General features: G+C 36.7%; 3 protein-coding genes across 5 annotated transcripts; all 3 read right to left on the bottom strand.

Annotated features, from left to right (window-relative positions):
- Nucleotides 1–222: 222 nt before the first annotated feature.
- LOC109168496 (plastidic glucose transporter 4) lies at nucleotides 223–9,396 on the bottom strand. 3 transcript variants are annotated; one of them, XR_002052089.1, is made up of 15 exons: nucleotides 9,143–9,396; nucleotides 8,535–8,819; nucleotides 7,869–7,983; nucleotides 7,536–7,603; nucleotides 7,161–7,293; nucleotides 6,968–7,067; nucleotides 6,765–6,877; nucleotides 5,890–5,983; nucleotides 5,594–5,747; nucleotides 5,076–5,222; nucleotides 4,913–4,986; nucleotides 4,367–4,455; nucleotides 4,144–4,258; nucleotides 3,473–3,730; nucleotides 223–255 (listed from the first exon to the last, which is right to left on the bottom strand). XR_002052089.1 is itself a non-coding variant. In XM_019317527.1 (14 exons), the coding sequence occupies exons 1-14, from the start codon at nucleotides 9,177–9,179 to the stop codon at nucleotides 3,548–3,550; spliced, it is 1,698 nt and encodes a 565-aa protein (XP_019173072.1). In that variant the 5' UTR covers nucleotides 9,180–9,391; the 3' UTR covers nucleotides 3,315–3,547. The 3 variants fall into 3 exon arrangements, 2 of the variants coding, with proteins under 2 accessions (XP_019173072.1, XP_019173071.1); XM_019317527.1 differs by lacking the exon at nucleotides 223–255 and having other exon boundaries at nucleotides 3,315–3,730; nucleotides 8,535–8,810; nucleotides 9,143–9,391; XM_019317526.1 differs by lacking the exon at nucleotides 223–255 and having other exon boundaries at nucleotides 3,315–3,730; nucleotides 9,143–9,357.
- LOC109168497 lies at nucleotides 1,349–2,755 on the bottom strand. The gene is made up of 2 exons (XM_019317528.1): nucleotides 2,216–2,755; nucleotides 1,349–2,103 (listed from the first exon to the last, which is right to left on the bottom strand). The coding sequence occupies exons 1-2, from the start codon at nucleotides 2,708–2,710 to the stop codon at nucleotides 1,465–1,467; spliced, it is 1,134 nt and encodes a 377-aa protein (XP_019173073.1). The 5' UTR covers nucleotides 2,711–2,755; the 3' UTR covers nucleotides 1,349–1,464.
- Nucleotides 9,397–13,615: 4,219 nt separating the features above from the next.
- On the bottom strand, nucleotides 13,616–17,642 carry LOC109168495. Its single transcript, XM_019317525.1, has 5 exons — nucleotides 16,945–17,642; nucleotides 16,640–16,701; nucleotides 14,811–16,559; nucleotides 14,590–14,719; nucleotides 13,616–14,502 (listed from the first exon to the last, which is right to left on the bottom strand). Exons 1-5 carry the CDS (start codon nucleotides 17,099–17,101, stop codon nucleotides 13,829–13,831), a joined length of 2,772 nt encoding a protein of 923 aa, XP_019173070.1. The 5' UTR covers nucleotides 17,102–17,642; the 3' UTR covers nucleotides 13,616–13,828.
- Nucleotides 17,643–20,922: the final 3,280 nt, after the last annotated feature.

Here is a 20,922-nt window from a genome sequence, read left to right as displayed (position 1 = left end):
CAGAAGAGAGAAAAGGGAAAAGAGAAGCGCACTCACGTGCGTGGCATGCAGTGCACACGCCTGCTATTGCGTCCGCTGCTTTGTTTTTTTTTTTTTTTTTTTCACGTTGCTTTTAAATTTTTTTTTTTCTTTTTCATTATTCTCTCTCCCTTTCCCCATCTTTCTCAATTGGCACTTCAAAAAAAAAAAAAAAAAAAAAAAAAAAAAAAAAAAACTACAATCAACCACTCTTGTTGTCAATAGCAGTGGATGGCAATAATTTTTAGTACCCATTTATATGTGAAAAATGAAAATCTTTCCCGTGTTGTATGTCTTGATTTTATTGAAACAAAGAGAATTCAGGATCAAATAAAATTTTAGGAGTGTGATTTACTCTATATTTTGATCAATTAATTAAAGTATGTAATGCAATGTCAATGAATAAATAATTGAGTAAAAAGTATAAATATGTACTCACAGTATATATCTAAAGAGGAAAAAAAAAAAATGTGTCCTAAAAGGAGTACGTGATTGATTGGATAAAGCATAATTTTCGTATTTGAAAATTATAGGAGGATGTGAGTATGTGACAATACTATTTGAACGGTGCAATTTAACAAAGGCTACTGCCTGAGGATTTGAACAATGCAATTTAACAAAAGCTACTACCCGAGGATTTGAATAATGCAATTTCACAAAGGCTACTACCGAGGATTTGAACAGTACAATTTAACAAAGGCTACTGCCTGAGGATTTAAACAATGCAATTTAACAAAGGCTACTACCTGAGGATTTAAACAGTACAATTTAACAAAGGATACTATTCGAAGGTGTGCAAGTTCCACCCATTTGACCACCTATTATGTGACAAATTCTACTCTCTTTTTTTTTTTTTTTTTTTTTTTTTTTTTTTTTTTTTTTGTGACAAGGGAAACACGTACAATAGCTTGCCTCTATCTATATTAAGTATGTAAATCCCAACTTGTGACTTTAATGATAGAAGAGCACAAAAAAAGTAATCCAATTTAGAAAACATGTAGAACATGGATCGATCTATTGCTTTGAACACATGCAAAGTACATGGATTGATTAAAAACTATAGATTTCATTGTAACTAGGGAAATATATTAGAAAATTTTCAAGGTGCCAACTATTGACACTATGTTAATTTTATTCAGTACAACTGATGTACTCAATATGTACTGTTGTACTAAACATAAATTAAAATGAGAAAAATACTACATATACTCTTTCACAAATCTTTGATGCAGATACTTTTTCTATAATTACATGATGAAAATATCATATTCTTATTTGTCAGTTAAAGTGAGGGAATAAAATTTGGGAGTCCATATACCAGAACTCTTAAAATGGTGTCAATTGATACAATAGAAATTTTCGAGTACCTGATGTTATACTATGTTAAGCAATACAAGTAATTACGTTCGGAGTTTTGGACTGTATATAGAAGGAAGAAAGAAAGGATTAAGCTAGCAGCGATGGAGCAAGGCGCAACAATGGGCCGGAGGTATTGGGCAAGAATTTCCTAGCAAACAGGAAACAGATTCTTGTGGGATTCCCGCTATACACACACTCTTTTCCTCCAAATCGAATCTTATCCAACACTTCCAGTTTTACATCAATCCATCCGAATTTCCTCGGATGCGAGCCGGCGCGAGACCAGTCAACCCAGGTGACGCTGCGATTCGAGGTCGCGTCCGGCCACAGAATGTTCACCAACGTCGGCAAGTAATGCTCGTCGCTGTAACACGGCGGAAGGCAATGGTCGCGGAAGACGGCGTAATATTTCTTGTCGGACACGATTTTCGCCGCGAGATCCCGGCGAATCTCGAACCACTGGGAGCCTTTCCGCCACTGCTGGACGGTGATGGCGGGGGACATGCGGCGGCTGTAGCGGCCGCGGCCGGGTTTGCGGGGATCGTCGTAGGATTGCAGGAAGCTTAGGGTTGAGGCCATGAGATAGTGGTAGGTTGTGGTGAAGTTGAAGAGAGGAATGCATGAATCGGAGAGCAGCACGAATCTTTGGTTGGAGAGATCGAGTAGGGCGTTGGCTAAGAGTCTTCTTTCTGCTTCGATCATCGATATAGTTCCCCAAAACACAGCCTGCATGCATGAATAATGCATCCATCATTATTATACACTTATAGTGGCACAGACAATTTTAGCGTCTTTCTTATGAATCAAAAAGAGTTTAATATGGGTAAGTAGTGCTAACCTTGCTGGGGATTCTTCTGCCGTAGAAGACAGAGGTATCTGGAAAAGATTGATTATAAGAAGGGTGTGTGTGGATATATATGGAGAAAAGATGTTGATGACCCTCGAAGAACTTCTCCCACAAAGGCGCAAGCGGTAGAGGACCTGGTGTCAAGAACATAAACGCCACCTTTGCTACATCCTTAAATGTTTTCGCCGCTGACGACGATGTGGCGGCGGCTAACCGTAGCAGCTCGTCATCCGTCATGTTGTGCGGCTCCAGAGACTTCTTTTCGTCTAGTTTCTTAGTAGCATTTAAGGGCAGCAGCGGAGGAGGAGGACTTTGTGGCAATGACAATGACGACCGAGTTGAAATGGGAAAAATGGAGGCCGGAACGGTGAAGGGGAATGATGAGAAGTTGTTGAGGCGGTATGAAGTGGAGATGATACCGACGGATAAGCCAATCATGAAGAGAAGAAAGCTATGCACAAATATGGAAAGAGATTTGGACGCCATTGTTAGATAGAGATGAGATGAATGGTTTGATGTAATATTGCGCTACATAAGTTTGCTATATTTACATGGAGCGGGAGCTAAAGCTAGGCTGCGTTGCATTTTTCGATTTTCAGTGGCTGCCTGCCAAACTACATACCACAGTTAACCTACTTACGGTGGGAATTGAACCGTAGTTGAGTAAGTTGAGAACTAGCATCTCATCTAGACCGTCCAATTTTGGAAATTGTCTTCGAAGATTCTGCAGGTCAAGGTCATGGCGTTATCACCGGCATAATTGTAATTGGATATCACCCTAACTACACGGACTGCCAAAAGTTTTACTAATTTATTATTATTATTTAGGTAATGACTAATTACAAGTGGTGATGCTGATATGCCCACTCTTGGACTACCTCACTCCATCTCTGTCTTACATTCATTTGCCAGAATTTTTTCAAGGGGTGTTTCTTTGGAATAGTCGGCTTTGACTTCAAAATTGACTTTGAAGTGCTCTTGGGGCTACAATCTAGTGTCGCAAATTACGCATGATTTGGAAAACTATGTTTTATTTAATACGGAGTACTCAATCTAGTCTAAGATTATTTAAAAAAAAAAAAATTTGATAACCGGAAAATTGAAACAAGAATCGGACAGCAAAATGCCACAGCCCACAGATCAGTGTCGTCCAGCGTTACGACAATCTGTCAAGAGTTATAGATACGAGACGCTAATTACAAGCAGGAATAAACACAACTGCAAAATGGTTGGGGTTAAACACTTACCGGAAAGCTTTCACTAATCCAATCCCTCCTCCACTCCACCACTTCCTTGCAGCTCTCTCTTAACTTATTCTTTCATTCAAACGGCAGGACTAAGAGCACGCTCAATCTCCTCAAGTGATCGACCCTTGGTCTCAACCACATTAGCACCTATGTACATTACTGCAAGAATACATGCGGTTGCAAACCCCAGGTACACCGTGCTGATTCCAAATTTATTAACAATGCTCAGGAAGTAGAGCCCAATCGCAAAATTTAATATCTGTCAAACAACACAATATCGAATGAGTTTGAAACCAAAACTTGCATTTATCATTCGAGCTTTACTTTTCCCTATTCTACCAAAATCAACTAACTAGTTAATCAATGTGTGAGTTGAGATATTTTGTGAAAGATAAATGTTAACACAATGATGTCAAATTTGACTTTTTTCCTTCCTGTATGTTTGCACCTACATAGAATATTTTGCCGCAAAAGTAACGGAATCCCAAAACAATGCTCAGATGCTTGTAAATTTTAGCATTAAACTATGTCTCATTAAGAATGACAATGAGACAATCTGTTTGTGGGTTAATTAAATCCTCTAGGTGATTGGGTCCTGAGCTAAAGGGGAGAAAGCAAATGAAGCTGCAAATTAAAATTTACACAAAAGTACAATATATTCAATTGACTTACCCAATGCGTTCCCAAGGACAATGCCATTGCTTTCGCCCTAATTCTAGAGGCAAATATTTCGGGAAGTAAAAGAGCAGGCACAGGACCAGCGCCAAGAGAAAAGGATAACACATAACTGCATTATTGAAAACAATCATATATCACAGACAGACCAGGCCTCTTAACTAATGAAAAATAGTGCTTTTGAGCATAAAGATGAACTCTGTGGAAGGGAAATACTTACAGAACAGTACCAACGACAGCAAGTGTGCCAGAATATGGTGCCAATGCCTTCCATGTAAACGACAGGGAAAGCAATAGCATTGATGCAGCCTTCAGAAAGAAAATTTCAAGTACATAGAAAACTAAATGAGCGAAAAAAAACTCAGAAAATATATAAAACTTATGCAAGAAAGAGAAGTGCTAAAAGGTTTGCTAAGTTCACCATAATTTACTGCATGTATTATACAGACAATTATCAGAGAACAAGCACAACCACAGAGATCATGTCATTTTGTTATAGTGTGTTAAGAACAGAGCAATTATTATTTCAACAGCCAAAGTCAATTTACTCTCAACAATTAGAGCCTTAGGTAGCCAACAAACAGAATATCAACTTCCAAAAGAAGTCACCACTAGGTTAACCCAAATAGATAGTGCTGCTATAATTGCCTTTGACAGCTATAGTAAAAGGCTCTGACTGAAAATTACTCTGAGCATTTTAAGTCCAATTCTTTCCAGGAAAAAAAAAATGACAATATTCTGAATGTTCTAAATGTGAAAACATTACCATTCCAGAAAAGCTTGTAAGCAAAAGACTCTTTCTTCCCATCTTATCCATCAAAGAGGATGCAACAATTGTGCCTGGAAGGAAATTAAACTTTGCCCAATGAATCATGCTAACTACAAAGATCTGTTTTGAAATATCTCCTTTAAAACTTCAGAAGACTAACCAAACACATTGGATGCTCCAACCAAAGCACTCGCTGCAACATCGGATGTAATTCCAGCACTTCGAAACACAGAAGTAGAATAGTATACAACAGCATTAATCCCAGCCAACTGTTGGAAGAAAAACAATGCTGCACCAACACTGACAACTGCACATATACAAAGCACTTAGAAAATTACTGGCAGTGCAGAGAAGGTCAATGAAGAAGCCATGCTTATAAGTTATAAAGATGGATGTTAAATAGTGTTATCAAGCCATGAACCACAATTTTAGATTAAAAAAAATATGCATATTCATATAAAATGCACAAATGCAAAGATGCAATATATATTCAGTTTTTCACTTCGACCTATCAAAATACAACTCCATCCATGCTACTAGCAACAAGGCAATGCATATTACAAGCCTCATACTTCAACATAAATGATCACAAGAGCAGTATTAAAAAGATGTGTATGAGAACACCAGTCATCCATAAGCATAAGACTGTTATCCTACAGCTTGATGAAAAACAAATACCTTTCCAATAACGCCTACTAAAAAGATCAAACCACCCAGCTTCTGGTTCTGAAGAGCCTTGAGCGGCTGTATTGAAATCATTCATTATCTCAGCAACCCTTTCTTTTCCATAAAGTCTTCTTATTGCTGTTTCGGCTTCAGTGATTTTTCCTTGCTGCAATAGAAAGGTGCCTAATTTAGTATAACTATGAGCTAGCTAATGATTATTAAATGATCACATAGGAAATGAATACAGCATGCTGAAGATCATATAAAAGTCTGACATTATGCATGGCCTAATATCTAGCAAAGAAAACCTGATAAAGCCACCGGGGACTTTCAGGAGAAAAGGCCATTCCAAGTGCAAGTAAAACAGATGGAATAATAGCAATACCAAACATTGTCCTCCACCTGCAAATGAGAAAAGAGCAAGGGATAAATAAGCATGAGTAAGAGAAAATTGTATTGTGCTAATAACTCAGAGGATAAGCAACTGATATCCCAAGCATAACACAAATTTTTCCAGACAGTCAGGAATTACCAGTTCAATGCCTTATTAGGAATGAAGTGAGAATGAGTTATTTCTTCATATCTTCAGAAGGATCCAAGGAATAGGTGGAATTTTTAAATAAGATTAAATATCAACTATTGAAACTGGTTGATGCATGATAAATTCCAAATCTGACAATTTTGAAGGGAAGAGATGTACACATGACATAACATCTTCTTTCTGATGCTACTAGTCAAAGTAAGACGTCAGGCAAGCAATTAATACCTTTCCCTGGTCTGTCACAATGGCAACAAAGGTGTCTAATTTGACGTCTGAACTTCTGATAAGCAAAAACGCAAGGGAAAAAGCATCTTTTAAGGCAGTTAATATTATATTGCTCCTGAGTAAGTGCTAAGATCTTCCAGCTAGAACAACAGTTATCATTTAGATAACCAACTTTGGCAACTTACAAATCTTCTAGAAACTTTGCTAATGACATTTCAAAATAAATTGATTTTTGGGATCTTGGTGATATGTTAGATCAAGAGCCTATGACATATTTAGTTGCTAAAAAATTAAATGGAGAAACACATCCCCAACTAGATTGTGGAGTAAAACAGTGTACTTGAGTTGTGTAGTTGAAATCAAGTTGAGCTGAGTTTATTATGATGTATTCTTCTAAGCATATCAAAGAAGAATTACCACAAAGGATTTCCAGCTAAAGGCAATCCTGCAACAAGTGCTGCAAGAATCCCAACACAAATAAACAACTGGTTGACAGATCCAAGTGTACCACGGATTTCAGTTGGTGAGATCTACAAACAGAGCATTTGTCAGTTGAATAATGATATGAATTTTTAAAAATAAATCAAATTCATATGCATGAAGAGGTTGAGGTTTTACACCTCAGATATATAAAGAGGAACAATAGCAGAAGAGATGCCAACTCCTATTCCAACAAGTAAGCGGCCAATGATCATTGTTTCAACACTCTGAGCTGTGGCACTAGAAAATTTTAAGACCATAATGAGGCACTGAAACTAATGCCAAGAATAAGGCTTGTATATAATCACCATTCATTAATGCTAAGGAAAATACCATAGAAAAGCACCAATTGTTAGCGGAATTGCATCCAAAATAAATGACTTTGTTCTGCCAAATTTATCGGCCAATGTTCCCCCAGTAAATGAACCTACAGTGGCACCAGCAAGAGTTGAACTAACAATCCATCCTGTCAAGAACATGACAAACAAATATTTTGTTACCCTTGCTTGTAGCAAATCTAACATTCGAAAAGCCTATGAAGGTTAATCATTCTCCTAAAAAATCTAAATACTGCATATTCTGGAGAAGGTAGTATAAGGGATCAGAGTGAACAATAAATGAGCCCTGTCCAGGTTGAAGTTTAGTATGAAACATTTGTGACTGAACAGTGAACTTATTTTCATAAGCCACTTGATCAAGAAGACTTGCCTTGTACCACAGTATTCTCAACAATACCAAGATCCTGGGCCACATACTCCAAAGCACCATTCACCACACTGCACCATGCAGATAAGAGAGTTTTTAGAAGAAAGGGGGAAGAAAAAAAAAAAAAAAAAAAAAGAGGAAACAAGCAAATCTAAGATACTATTAACTTTTGTGATGTTTTGCTGCATTACCATCAAACTGATCGAGTTATAGAACCAAAAGGCATTATCATTATCATATATGCATTATATGTACATGAAGACATCTAAGAGAAGACAGTAACAAATGTGATGATGTAGATACAAATAAACAGTAAAGGAATAATAAGGGTGATACCCTAGATGATATCCAAACAGAATTGCTGCCAAACAAGCAACACCAACATATGGCAACACTGAACCTGATGATTTCCCATTCCCTTTGAGGGGTGCAACTGCTTCAATATCTCCTTCTGTTATTCAGGATCATAGATTATAAGCAACTTTAACATTGACATGTTAAAAACAAAAATACAGTACTTTATTAACTCAAAAAGTATATGATCATCTTAGGAGCAATTTGGTAAGCCATTTGGAAAGTAAAGCAAAACAAGGGCAACAAACAATGTGCAAGGCTCTCACATCAAAAGTAAAGCCAGTGCACCAAAATTTACTTCTTATTGGCAATCATGGAGTCACCCAAATAGTTATTGCTCTAGATTGAATTTCTGGCATTAACATGGGTAATTTAAAAATAAGATGTGAAGAAACAATCATAGGATATGCAAGTATATGGTCCTCCTCTCAGATTTCCCATCTGAAGAAATTTTTTTTTTTTATAAAAAAAAAAATAAAGGTAGTGATATCATCAATGCATACACTAATCATCATAATTCGACTGAGGAAGTTAAGCTAGTGACCTTGAGACATATCAGAATTGGTCACTATAAAAAGTAGATCAAGGAAATTTCACCACTAATTTTGTTGAGTAAATCAATTTACAATAGAGGGATCAATCACAAACCAGAAGCGCTAGCTCTGATCGACCTGGGCTTGGCCGACTCCCCAAACAGACTCGGTACCCTTGCTCGAGGGCGGCCTAGCTCGATTCCCATGGAAGCCGAGCCGAGCTTTAATCCGAAACAACCACTCCTCTCTGTCATGCGGAGATTGCTACAGGCCAAAATCCTCCTACTATTGACGTTTTTAGATCTTTCAAAACCTCGACGGCGAGTCTGAAGCCCAAATCCAGTGTCGGCTCTGACTGCATACGTTGAAGCTTGCATCTTCAGAGTCTCACCTGTCAACGGTAGTAAATACATTACCAAAACGTCAACAAAGCAGTAAAAAAAAAAAAAAAAAAACAAAAAGCAAATATTAAAGGTAGCGTAAGAACAAACAATACATCCTCCAAGGCTCCAATGATCCTACTCAGAGACAACATGCAACACCTCATTTACAAGCACAAGTTATAGTACAGATTTTTTAACAACATCAACGGAAAATCGGCACAAATTCGAAACAAAATGAAACGGTGAAAGAAAAAAAAAAAGATCCAAACGGAGAAGCGACGAAATTGGAGATTTAAACACGCAGTACTGGAATTTAAGTGAATCTGTGAGCGGAATATACCTAGCGGAGAGTTGATGACGACGACAGAACTCAACATCCAAACGCGATTGGAGCTTCGTGCTAATGAGCTCTTGAGCTTGAACTGCTCTGCTTATGTGTCGGCTAATTGTGAGAAGAATAAACAGCTGAGAGAGTGGCTTTGGACGGTCCGTCGGAGTCGGAACAAAATTTGAAAATTCTGAAACAGAAATCAGAAAGAAAAATGGAGTGATGCTTCAACTCTGTTTCAGTTCATTATTTTCTTACTCGCTATATTTTTCTTTTTCTTTTTCTTTTTTTAATAGTGAATTACCAGTACCAGTAATTAACATTTAACCGAGAGTAATTTCCAAAATAGTAATTTGACTATGACATTTTTTTAAATTAGTCCTTAGATTTTTAGTTTTTTCAAAATAGTTTTTGACTTTTAAATTTTAAGTAAAAGTGGTCCCCTGTTAGATATGGTGTTAAAATAAAGGGTAAAATTAAAAATTTAGAGTTTGCACTCCAATTTAAAATAATATGTGATTCTTTTAGCTGTCTATGTACATATTTCTTCAAATTAAGTTTTTGTTCTCTTAAATCTGGAATCAAAATGTGGGATAATCAACTAAAAGGCCAAAAAAGTTCATTTTCAATTTCATCCACAAATTTTCCAGGGCAAGGATTTATGGCCTTGTAACAAATCAATTAAAATCTATGATGTTACACAAGAGCAAATTTATTATGTATGTATTCTCGACTAATGATTGCGAGCTTTCCTTGTAACAAAAAATATGTATAATATTACATCCTGCATATTATCATAATCATTACATTTTTAATCATTAAATATTGTTCAAAAGAATTAGGCATGATTACGATTCATTTCAAATCCTCATATAATGTAGGAAGTAAAGGTGTGTTTGGTTCACACATGGGAATCAAAATCGAAATGGGTATCAAATACTTGATAATGGTAATGGATTTTAGTTGAAGTATTTTGCATGTTTGGTAGTAGAGTGGAATGAGAATGTCTAGGCTAAGGATGAATAATGGAATGAAACCCTTATAAAATAAGGGAATGAATTTTTCTATTAATTGGGTATTCCAGACTTACAGTAATATTTTAAAAACCAGTCAACCAAATAATAATAATTACTTTCATACTCATACCTGAGTGTTAAACCTGCCAACCAAACACACCCTAAATCTTAATTATAATTATATATATACAAAGTTTTATCCAATTTCAAAAACAACCATTAACTATATATAAATATAAGTTTTATCCAATTTCAAAAACAACAATTAACTGGAATGGAAATATTATAAAATCTTATTATGAAAAAAAAAAAAAAAAAGAAAGGAAATAAAAATGCAAAGACTAATGAGCCCCTAATCAAGATGGCGTGAAAAAAAGAAAAAATAAATTCAAAAATACACCAAAAAACAAGAGCCATAGATCCAATCAAAATCAAAGGTCAGATTTCGACCACAGACCACATGTAGAAACATGAGATCCTTTGTCTATATATATATATATATATATATATATATATAGGCTTCGAATCTGGTGCAACCCCTATAATAATGCTACAAATCTTTATAAACATGGAAATAAATGAAATGGAAAGTAATAAATATAGTGCTTAAGGACAAAAACACTCATGCTTCATCTAAAATCAGTATAACATGGGATCCAAGTGGTAATCAATCTGAATCTTCTAAAAATTAAAATCAATGATCAGGGAGTGTGCTCACGGGCTCGGCTGACTAGGGGTGTGCACCGGATTCAAAAAATAAATAAATAAATAAATAAATAAATAAATATATATATATATATATATATATATATATTAAGTATACATAACATAATATAATGTATTTCTATATATATATTAGTATATATTAATTGCTATTATCATAATCATAATCATGTATTAATTACATAGTATTTTTTTTTGAGCAAATTACATAGTATATATTACTATGTATATTTAATTAAATTACTATATTAATCGTTATTTTTATATATGTGTATATATTAATTAATTTTCTATATAAAGATGTGCTAGTATAAGTAATAGTTATTACAGGATAATAATTAACTATTAACTATATATTAATATAGTAATAGACTAATATTTATTAATTTACTAAATGTAGATATATGTATATGCGTGTGTTAGTTTTTTTTTTTTTTTTTTTTTTTTTGTGAGAATACATGTATATGCGCTAGTTTGTAGAGATTTATAATATTTAAAATTTTGTAGCAACAATCAACACCGAGTATTAGTAGTACCCTATACAATCATATATTGTTTTTGAAAGCAATATAATTATATATTGTTATTATTTGGAACAATCATAACCAAATTTATTTATCTAAGAATGATCTTGGTAAGAATCGAACTCATGATGTATCCTTTCAGACATATTTGGTATAAATTTTTAATATAACGTTATAACTTTAACGTCACTGCGTTCCAAATGTTACACAAAGGCACAAAGGCATGTATAGTGCCGTCCAACTTTGAAACCTTCGATCGAAACAAGAAAGCCTCCTTTTTACGACAGCTTTTGATTTTAGGATTTTTGTTTATCGTTTTTGCTTTCGATAAGCTCTGCTGCGTAGGATGCGCCATTATGCCAACGTTAACCTTCCAACCTGAAGCTGTAGGAGGAGCCCAATAGCAGTACGAATGGGTCCCGCACCTTTTTCTTCTTTTTCCGGTCAGGTTCAACCCTATTTAAAGTAAGGAATTAAGGATGTGCTGAAGTAACCTAACAAGTTAGTCAGAACATTAATTTAATATGATTAATATTATTTAAAGTTAAATCCTCAATTTCATGGGTTCTTCACGTCCCGGTCTGACATAGAGTTTGAAAAGATGTAAATGAAAGTCAATTTGGATGTAGTACGGGCATAATTAAGGTCTAACAAAAAAAAAAGATTTATTCAATACTTATAATGTTACAATTTCAACTCTCAACAAAAATGACCTATTAATTTTCTTAATTTGAATCGGTCGACGAAATTTATTCATGGCATATATTGGAGATAGTTACGGTGAATTTCTCTAGTCATACTAAAAAACAGTAGTTCGCACGTGCTTAGCTCAGCGTTTTTTTTTTAGTATCTGTTGCCAATAACCTCTTCTGAAGCTCAAACTCACAATCTGCCGTATAGGAGTCTAACCCGGGTGCCATCTGTAAGGTGCTTGGCAGCTTAGCGATTTAGTATGTAATATTTGGGAGAGGAAAAAAAAAGTAATGATGGGGCCCCACGGTGTCGAGATTTTCTAAACGTTTGAAAAGAAAAGGGGAAGGAAGGGGGGACGGCATCATCAAACGTTCGAAAACTCCCTGCTTTCTTTCATTAGACCGTTGCGACATCAATTTCCATATCCTCTCTGCTCTCTCGACCGAAAACTCAAACGTTGGGGGAGCTAGACAAGGAACAAACATCCAAACATGGGGGGGACCAACGAATCTGTGTCGCTATTGTCCGCTCTCGACCCCAAGTCTCTGCTGTTATCGCAGTTTTCCAGCGCCGATCAGCCGCAGTTTCTGCAGCTGACGACGGAGGGGTTTCTTCTCGAGCGAGGGCCGCGGTACAAGGCGTACGCCGATCTCCGAGAGTCGAAGCTCAGAATGAAACACATGAAGCCGCCCGTTTCCGAGGAGGAGGAGGAGGAGTTGATCTTGACTCCTCCGAAGAAACAGGTGAAATTTCAGGGGAGTATGGCCACGCCGCCTCGGAGATCAAAGGGGGCGGGGGCGGGGGCGTCTGTTTTGACCCAGTCAGTGCCGGATTTCTCGTACGCGTTGAGGAAGGAGAACCGGAAGCCGCCGCCGACGCCGCTGCCGCCGGTGATGGAGAAGTCGGTGACGCCTCCTCCGCCCGGGATGAAAAGTGGGAGGTTTGTTGGGGGCGTGGGGAGTAAATCGTTGAACTCAGGGGATAAGAGGAGTGGAGGGTTGATGACGACTAGGAAGAGTTATGCTAATTTGGAGGAGTTTAAGGGGTTGGCTTCTGCTGCTAGGAACGCCATTAATGGAGGAGACATTAGGGCTGGGAATGGAAGAAGGGGTGGCAAGACTGTTTTAGGCTACAGACAGCTCTGAATCTTGAAAAAAAAATGGTTTTTCTGTGATTCTTTTTCCTTGTGAGGTTTTGATTTTTTGATTTTTTTTTGATTACCTCAGAAAATGGTTCTTCTATACAAATTTCCATTATGTATAGATCAGAGGATTTGCTTTTCTGGATATTCAATATTGAATTGCTTAATAAATTCCCAGTTTTCACTTTTATGGATTTAAATGTGATGTGTATGGGAAATTTGTCATACTATTGACTTGATAATTACAAGATTATTGAATTTCTTGGTTTGAGTCGATCAGCTGTGGACAATACAACTTAAATTGATTTATCTCTTTGTTTATCATCATTATAATGGCTGAGGATTTTTCTCGTGACTCAAAAAAATGCCCACTATGAAGAAGAATGGCTTAATGAAAATTGAAAAAGGCAAATTCATGAAAGCACAGGTTTTATGATGCAAATTCTATGAATACAAATTCTACTAAAACTGATATCAGATACAAAGTCAGTCACTACAGTGCTCCATTTGTACAAACATTCATGCTAAAGATTTGATGAAGAAGAAGAAGAGGGATCCCTTGGAATGTTGATTTTGGAACCCTCATTACTTGAAACCTGGTTTACACTACAGTACAGAGGTCCATCACAACTTCATCTACCAAACTCTGGAGTATCTGTCGATCGATTTCACCGCCATTTTCAAACACTTCAACCTCAAAATCAGTCCATTTTCCCAAAGAATGACTCATGTCCCATTCTATTTTATCATCATGAATCAACCCCGTCATTGCCATCCACCGTTTCACCTCCCCGAGTATCTCAAACACTAGCATCTCTGTGTTCATGCAAGCCGGTAGCTTTGTCCATGCCCTGAAACCAGATTTGGAATATCGACTGACCTTCGTGTCTACAACCTCTAAAACGCAATCAAAGATGAACTGTTTAAGTTGGCTTCCATGTTTGGCATTCTCGAGGCCAAGTAGGTCACGAAACCTCATCAACATAACACTCGCCAGCGTTTCAAGTTCCTCGAGAACAAATTGGGTTACAGAAAAACCTGTGTCTAGAAGTCCAAGTACTAGTTCAGCATTTAAAAGTATCTCCTTTGAATACTCAAGCTTGCTTCCTCTCAAGTCACCGTTAAAAAGGTTGATCTTTTGTAAAACTGCAGAAATGTTGTTAAAAAGTTCACTGGCCAATGTTCTATAGCACTTCCCCGTGGCCAAAGAGGTTGCAGAGTCCAGAAATTCATCACAGGAATACAAAGAATCAGCAATCAATTTATCCCCTGAAACTGAAAACACGGGATACATACAACAGTTAGAACTCAAAAGTACGAGGCTATTCAATAGATACATAGAATAGAAATATGGGTTTATACTTGAGTTTCCATCCAGACTGCTCGAGATGTAACTGTTATTCGAAAATGAACCTTCGAGAACGGATCCCGGGCTGAAGTGATTAATATCCTGGTTGTATCCAGCTGGGGTTGTGGCTGATTTTGCCGTGGCCTGAGCATATTTATCAAAGTAGAAACGAAATCTCAAATATATTTGTAAAAGTGCATGACTAAATAGTAATGAATTATAGAGTAATGCTAACCTGAAACTTCATTGGGGTATAGTCATGATGAGAGATATCAGTTTTCCCGTTAGATCTTACAATAAAATCATCCTCGGGAAATTGTCTCTCTGCTGTTAAAGCAGATATTAGCTCCTGAAGAATGACAGCAGTAGTTTTTCTTGATCCTTCGGCCAACTCGACTTCTTGACAAGTCAGCTCTTTCAGTTTCTGTTCCAGAATCGCGCCAAGTGTGTCCCCTCTCAAACCAAACGGTGGTTCCTCTGAGCAAATGCTGCCATTATTTTCCTTCAATACCAATTTCCCCGGGGTCCTATCAGAACATGAGTTAGCCTGGAACCTTCTTCCAATAGCTTCTCCTTGCACCCCCGCCTTCTGCTTCACTGGCGATTTAAAAGTGAATGAAACGATATCATTGGCCTTCTGTCTCGAGCCATTTTCGCCAGTTTCTTGTGGATATGGCGACTTCCTATCAGTATAAGCCCAGTTCTTGGAGCTACCACTTAGTCCTTTTCCTAAATTAAAATTTGTGAACTCCGAACTCTCACCTTGTCTAGTTACATTTACAGACCTTCTCTTACGCACTGGAGAAAGGGACTCGGTTCTCCTATTACAAAATCTTCTTTCTGATTCAAAAGCACAACTATCTGATTTGGTTGGCACCCTCATTCGAGCACTTCCATTTAAGGCTTTGTTCAGCGCAACAAAATTTTTTGTCTCGTTGACAGAATTCGCTGCTGATGTGACTCTATTGCTCTGCAAACTGCTTGACCTTTCCCTTTGAGGAACTCTATCTCTCCCGGGAAACATTTGATTTGGCTTTTGAGATGAACTATGGCTCAGTTGGCACTCTTGGCTAGTCAACTTCTGTGGCATTTGGCCTCTGGTAACGGGATTCTTCTCGAATCTACCTCCTGAAGAACATAATTCTTCTTCTACAGCAGAAGAATACAATGGCCCCTGATGAGCCCATTCCTTTTGTTCCTGGGAATAAAATACGGGCACTCTTGGCATGCTTCTTTCTGAATCTTGACAATGTTCGATGCAATTTGAAACAGGCGAAGGAATTATAAATGGTTGTTCTTCTTGGCTCGGTATGGAGTCCAAGATGTCAAGCGAATGGCCACAATGTTTACACGATGTTCCCTTGAGTGGATTGGCAGTGCCCGAATAGTAACTAGAGAATTCAGAATTGCAATTGCCCGGTGTTGAACTTATCGGGTGCTCCTGCAAAACTGCTGGAGGTCGAGGCAGGGCATATTTCCCCCTACTCTTCTGCATCCCGGGCTCCAGAATCTTGGTAGCAACACCAATCAACCGAGATGCATTTCTCCCAGCAACATTCCTAGGACTTTTCAGCGGAGTAGCCAGCTTCCGGTGATGCTGCTTCCTAGACCGCGACAGCATACTCTTTATCTGCAATGCCTCAGCACCAAACCTAGTCACCGGGCGCCTCTCACTCAGCCCCGTTTTCTGAAGCTTCTGAGGCCTTAATTCTTGCTTTGCCCCCATTTTCACAAAGCTTTGCTCTTCATCCCCAAACCTACCTGTATCACAACCAAACTTCTCCTCCTTATTACCTGTAGAAGATTCATTAAATGAAACCTTCTTTGGCTTCTCCTTTGGAACTGCTGGCATTGAATCCAGCCCCATGAGCCTAGCAACCAAACCCGGAGATCGCATTTCATGCTTCTTTTCGGAATAAACACTACACCCTTTGCTATTACTCTTAATAATATTAGGAAAGCCCCCACTGTTCTCATCAGCAATCTATCCATTCACACACAAAAACAAGCCCATTAGACTCCAAGCAAGTTAAAAATGCTCAATTTTGTTGAAAGATTCCATACCAATCTATGCTTTGGCTGTTTCTCATCTCCCCCAAACTTCTTAGAGCCTTGCTTTAAACGAACTAACACAACGAATGCAACACATGAAAAGATTAAAAGATAGCCTTTTTACTCAGTACTAGAAAAGAACACACAGCCACACAGGCATCTAGTTATCATAGATATGGAAATGCAGCACAAAAAGAAAGCTTTTTGACTCAGTCCCACAAATGAAAACTATCATAGACATAGTAAAACAACATGATTTGTTTTCCCTAAGGTTAAAACAGGAAACACAGGGAACAGAAAATGGGGAAAGAACTGACCTGGTGGGAGCAGTTTCTTGGAAAATAGTTTCTTCTTGGCAAACCTGCGGTTCCAATCAAACAACTGAAAGAAGATGCCCACACAGCCCCCACTTCTTTGAGGCTTCTTCTCTGTTATAGCCAATGATGAAGCTGTTATCCCCCCACTTTCACTCATTTCTTCAACAATGCTCCCAAGAAATTCTTGAATACCTCTCAAGCTCCTTCAGTTATTCACCTAGGAGGAACCTTATCTCTTCTACCCAGCATCTCATTTCCATTTCTTGGCCCAGAAAGACATCATTTTTGGTCAGTGCATTTGGCCAAAGCTGCTTCCAAAGTAGGAAAAAAAGGTCACTGAGAAAACACGCTAATAATCCTCTGAAATTCCATGATCCTCTCCCCACTAAAGGCTGAGAAGAAAGACACAGTACGGAGGGGGTCTCTGCTTTCGCGCAATGTGCGTGTAGTTGAAGCGCACACAGCTCACAGGTGAAACTGACAAAAGGGTATGAGAGAAAAGAGGAAAAGGGAGTAATTGATTACTCCGTTACAGTTCCGTAATATCAAATCACAGCAATCAAAAGAGAATAATCATGGGGAATTTTTACAAGCTGTAATTTTTTCTTTTCTTTTTCTGTTTTTTTTTTTTTTTCTTTTGGGGGGTTTGAGGATTTCGAAAAAGTGAATGTGAAGTCTTGACGATGAAGGGGTTTGTTCTTCCTCTACTCGCTAGTCGCTACCTGCTTGCTAACTCTGCCCCTTGTAACTAGCAGTCATAGCTGCTCAGTGGCCCTCCTTGAAAACGGCCGCTCTTCTTTTTTCATTTCCTTTTTTTTTTTTTGAAAAATACTACCTGTATTCTCATTTCATGCTCACTACTTTTACTCCTACACTTAAAATATTGATGTACACAATTTACCAGGCTTACATGAAAAAAATAACATATCAGAGCTCGCCACATCAGGCAGTAAAATTTGAGAATACATGTGGTAAAATTCTTATTTTTTGAGTGAAGTATGAAAGATAGTTACTATTCAAGAATGTAACTCTAGCCGATAAAGAATTAGGGAAATAAATCAATCTAAATTACACATAATTAGTTAGCTCAAACCTAACGTCATGTGTTTATAGAGTATGACGGCCTTCGTCTTGTGATTCTAGTCAACCAAGAATCATTTGAAAATAAATTATGTTAGGTTATTCATAACTGACCAAAAGGTCAATAAATCTGAAAATCAAATTTAAACATTACGATTGCTAAGTTAACGACCTGACTGATTTAATTAGAATTACCTCTAATTGCTGAATTATATTAACTCTTAATAAAGTGGTCGAATGAATAAAACGTGATTCTCGTATCTGAATGGGCATAAGTTGAATCTAATATTAATGTTGGAAATGAGTTGTAGGTGGCTAGTCTAAGCCCCACAAGGTATGGTCCATGTAACATTATGCATCCCTAGCCATGGGCATCATTGCAGGAATGGTCAAAATGGCAGAAGAAGGCAGCGGCACAAACAAACAAACCTCTAAAATTATTTTTTTCTCGCACAGCTTCGTTTAGTCTACGTCTGTCTGCTAACTTGCGCTGTCGTGATATGGTGGAGGGCTGGAGCGCATGTTGGTAAAGGTGACGCGGGAGTTACACGCGCGAGGGGATGGGAGGGGAGTCGAATGCGTTCGCGGTTCGCACGGAGCCAAACGGCGGCGAGTATGGGCGGGCGAGTAGGTTGTGGCGGAGCGTGGGGCTTTGGAAGTGGAAGTGGAGTTGAGACACGTGAGCGTTTCGTACCTTGAAATGGTTGATGGGACCAAGAAAATTGTTAGGTGTTTACTGCCAACGAAGCATTTCACAGACACACCATGAAACCAGTAATATCATCCAACGGTAATTCTACTTATTATAAATGCATTGTAAATACTGAAATATGATTCTTGTACATTCTTACAAATATTTTTTTAATCAAATTTATTTCACATATGTCTTGTTTGATAATATAATTAATTTATTAATTAATTTTAACTTATTTAATCAAACATTAGTTGTTTGACTTTGTTAAATAACTACACTGTTTGATTAATTATTTTTTTACCAAATATTCTCAGTCTTTTTATTTAATTTGCAAGTTATTATATTATAACATAATAACATAATTTTAATCGTGCACACCTTCTCATAATGTTTACAGATTTTCCTTTCAATTCTAGTTGACTAGTTGATGAACATGTAAACCGACCAAAAAAGAAATAATCATAATAATAAATTATTATTGTTATTATTCTTATTTTTAGTGTCAATAATAGAGGTGGAAATGTGGAATTATGTTGGATAGCATTAACACTAATGCCATTAATGTTTGTATAACAACAATTTACCTAGTATAATTGACATTATAATAATGGCAAAATCTCACATTCTTGAATTCTTAAAATTATAATCCAAACAAAATTTCTAATCTTTTTGAATAATACTTAACATGAAATTTCTACATACGTATTAATGCCTCCATAAAGTAATTATAGTGAGATTAAATAACAATTCATGCCAAAAACTTTGTAGTAAAATAATATAATTGTGGCTCTCCTAAATGAGAGCTCAGAAGCCACTCCAGTGGGAGCATTATTACATTGTTACAGAGTCAATAGTCAATTAAAAAAATTATAATTCATTTTTTCTTTTTTGAGAATTTGATTTGATTACCCAAGTCAAAACCCTAATAAAGATTGATGATGATTTGTTAGAATGTTGACCTTAGTTTACATGTCAATGTCGTATCAGCAGACATTATGCTTAATACGTCCAAAACATAACAAGCAACTGGATCGGATATAAATTGTCTTACTGAAATACTTTCTATATTTTAAAAGCAATTTTTCTGTCTTATCAATTTGTTTTAACCATAAAAATTAGTAAATAATAAAAATTTTGGAGGGTTTCGAAAATACTACTCCGTATAAAAAAAATTCCCCAGTGGATATAATAGGAAACTATAGAAAATAAAACAAGTGGGACTAGATTCCACTAGAATATGCAATTTTAGTTTCATAAAGAAATAGGATCTGACATCTCAAAATACTATTACAGCTCGTTTGGTTCGCTGGAAAATATTTAAAGGGAAATGGAATTGAAATTTCATGGAAAATAAATTCCAAGAAAACAGATTCCATTGTTTGGTTGGTGGAAAAGAAATTACTGGGAATATAAATTCCATTGTTTGGTTGAGTTTGGAAGGGTAAGGAATACTGAGTATAATGACAAATATAACCCTACACAATAATAATAATATAATAATAATAAGAGTAATTAATAAAGAATGGTGAGGGTAAAATTGTCATATTAATTTTCCATGGAAAAGGTTTTCCATGGAAAAGGTTTTCCATGGAAAACAAAATACCTAGCATAAGCTAGGAATTTGTTTTCCTTGTTCTTAAGGAAAACTTTTTCCAATGGAAAAAATTTTCCATCCAACCAAACAACATAAAACATCATTTTCCTTCACTTTTAGGAAAACATTTTCCATGGAAAATGTTTTCCATCCAACCAAACACCCCCTAATTGCCTCAAAAAGGGTGTGCAACGGTAGACATGATTTTCATATTAAAAGTTACGACTAAGGGGGCGTTTGGTTCAGGTTATATAACATAACCAAGGGAATGTGACATTCCAAAGCTCACATTTCTCTGTTTGGTTCATATTATCTCAGGGAATCTAACATTCCCATGGAATGTCACATTCCCTCCACATAGGATTTTGAAGGGAATGTGATTCCCTTCAATTTCTAAGGTTATGTAAGATAACCTTGGTTATGTTAATTTATTATACACACACACACACACACACACACACACACACACACACACATATATATATATATATATATATATATATATATATAATTATTTTTGTAATTATATATTTTTTATTTTTATTATGTTAGGTTAGCATATAAAATAATTTTGTTTCTCAAGTTCAAGATTTTAGTTAATATTTTAAAA

The sequence above is a fragment of the Ipomoea nil genome, unplaced genomic scaffold, assembly GCF_001879475.1.
Source record: "Ipomoea nil cultivar Tokyo-kokei standard unplaced genomic scaffold, Asagao_1.1 scaffold3199, whole genome shotgun sequence".
NCBI classification, from domain to species: Eukaryota; Viridiplantae; Streptophyta; class Magnoliopsida; order Solanales; family Convolvulaceae; genus Ipomoea; species Ipomoea nil.
Note: the sequence above shows the minus strand (reverse complement) of the source record. Positions and strands in the feature narration are given on the sequence as shown.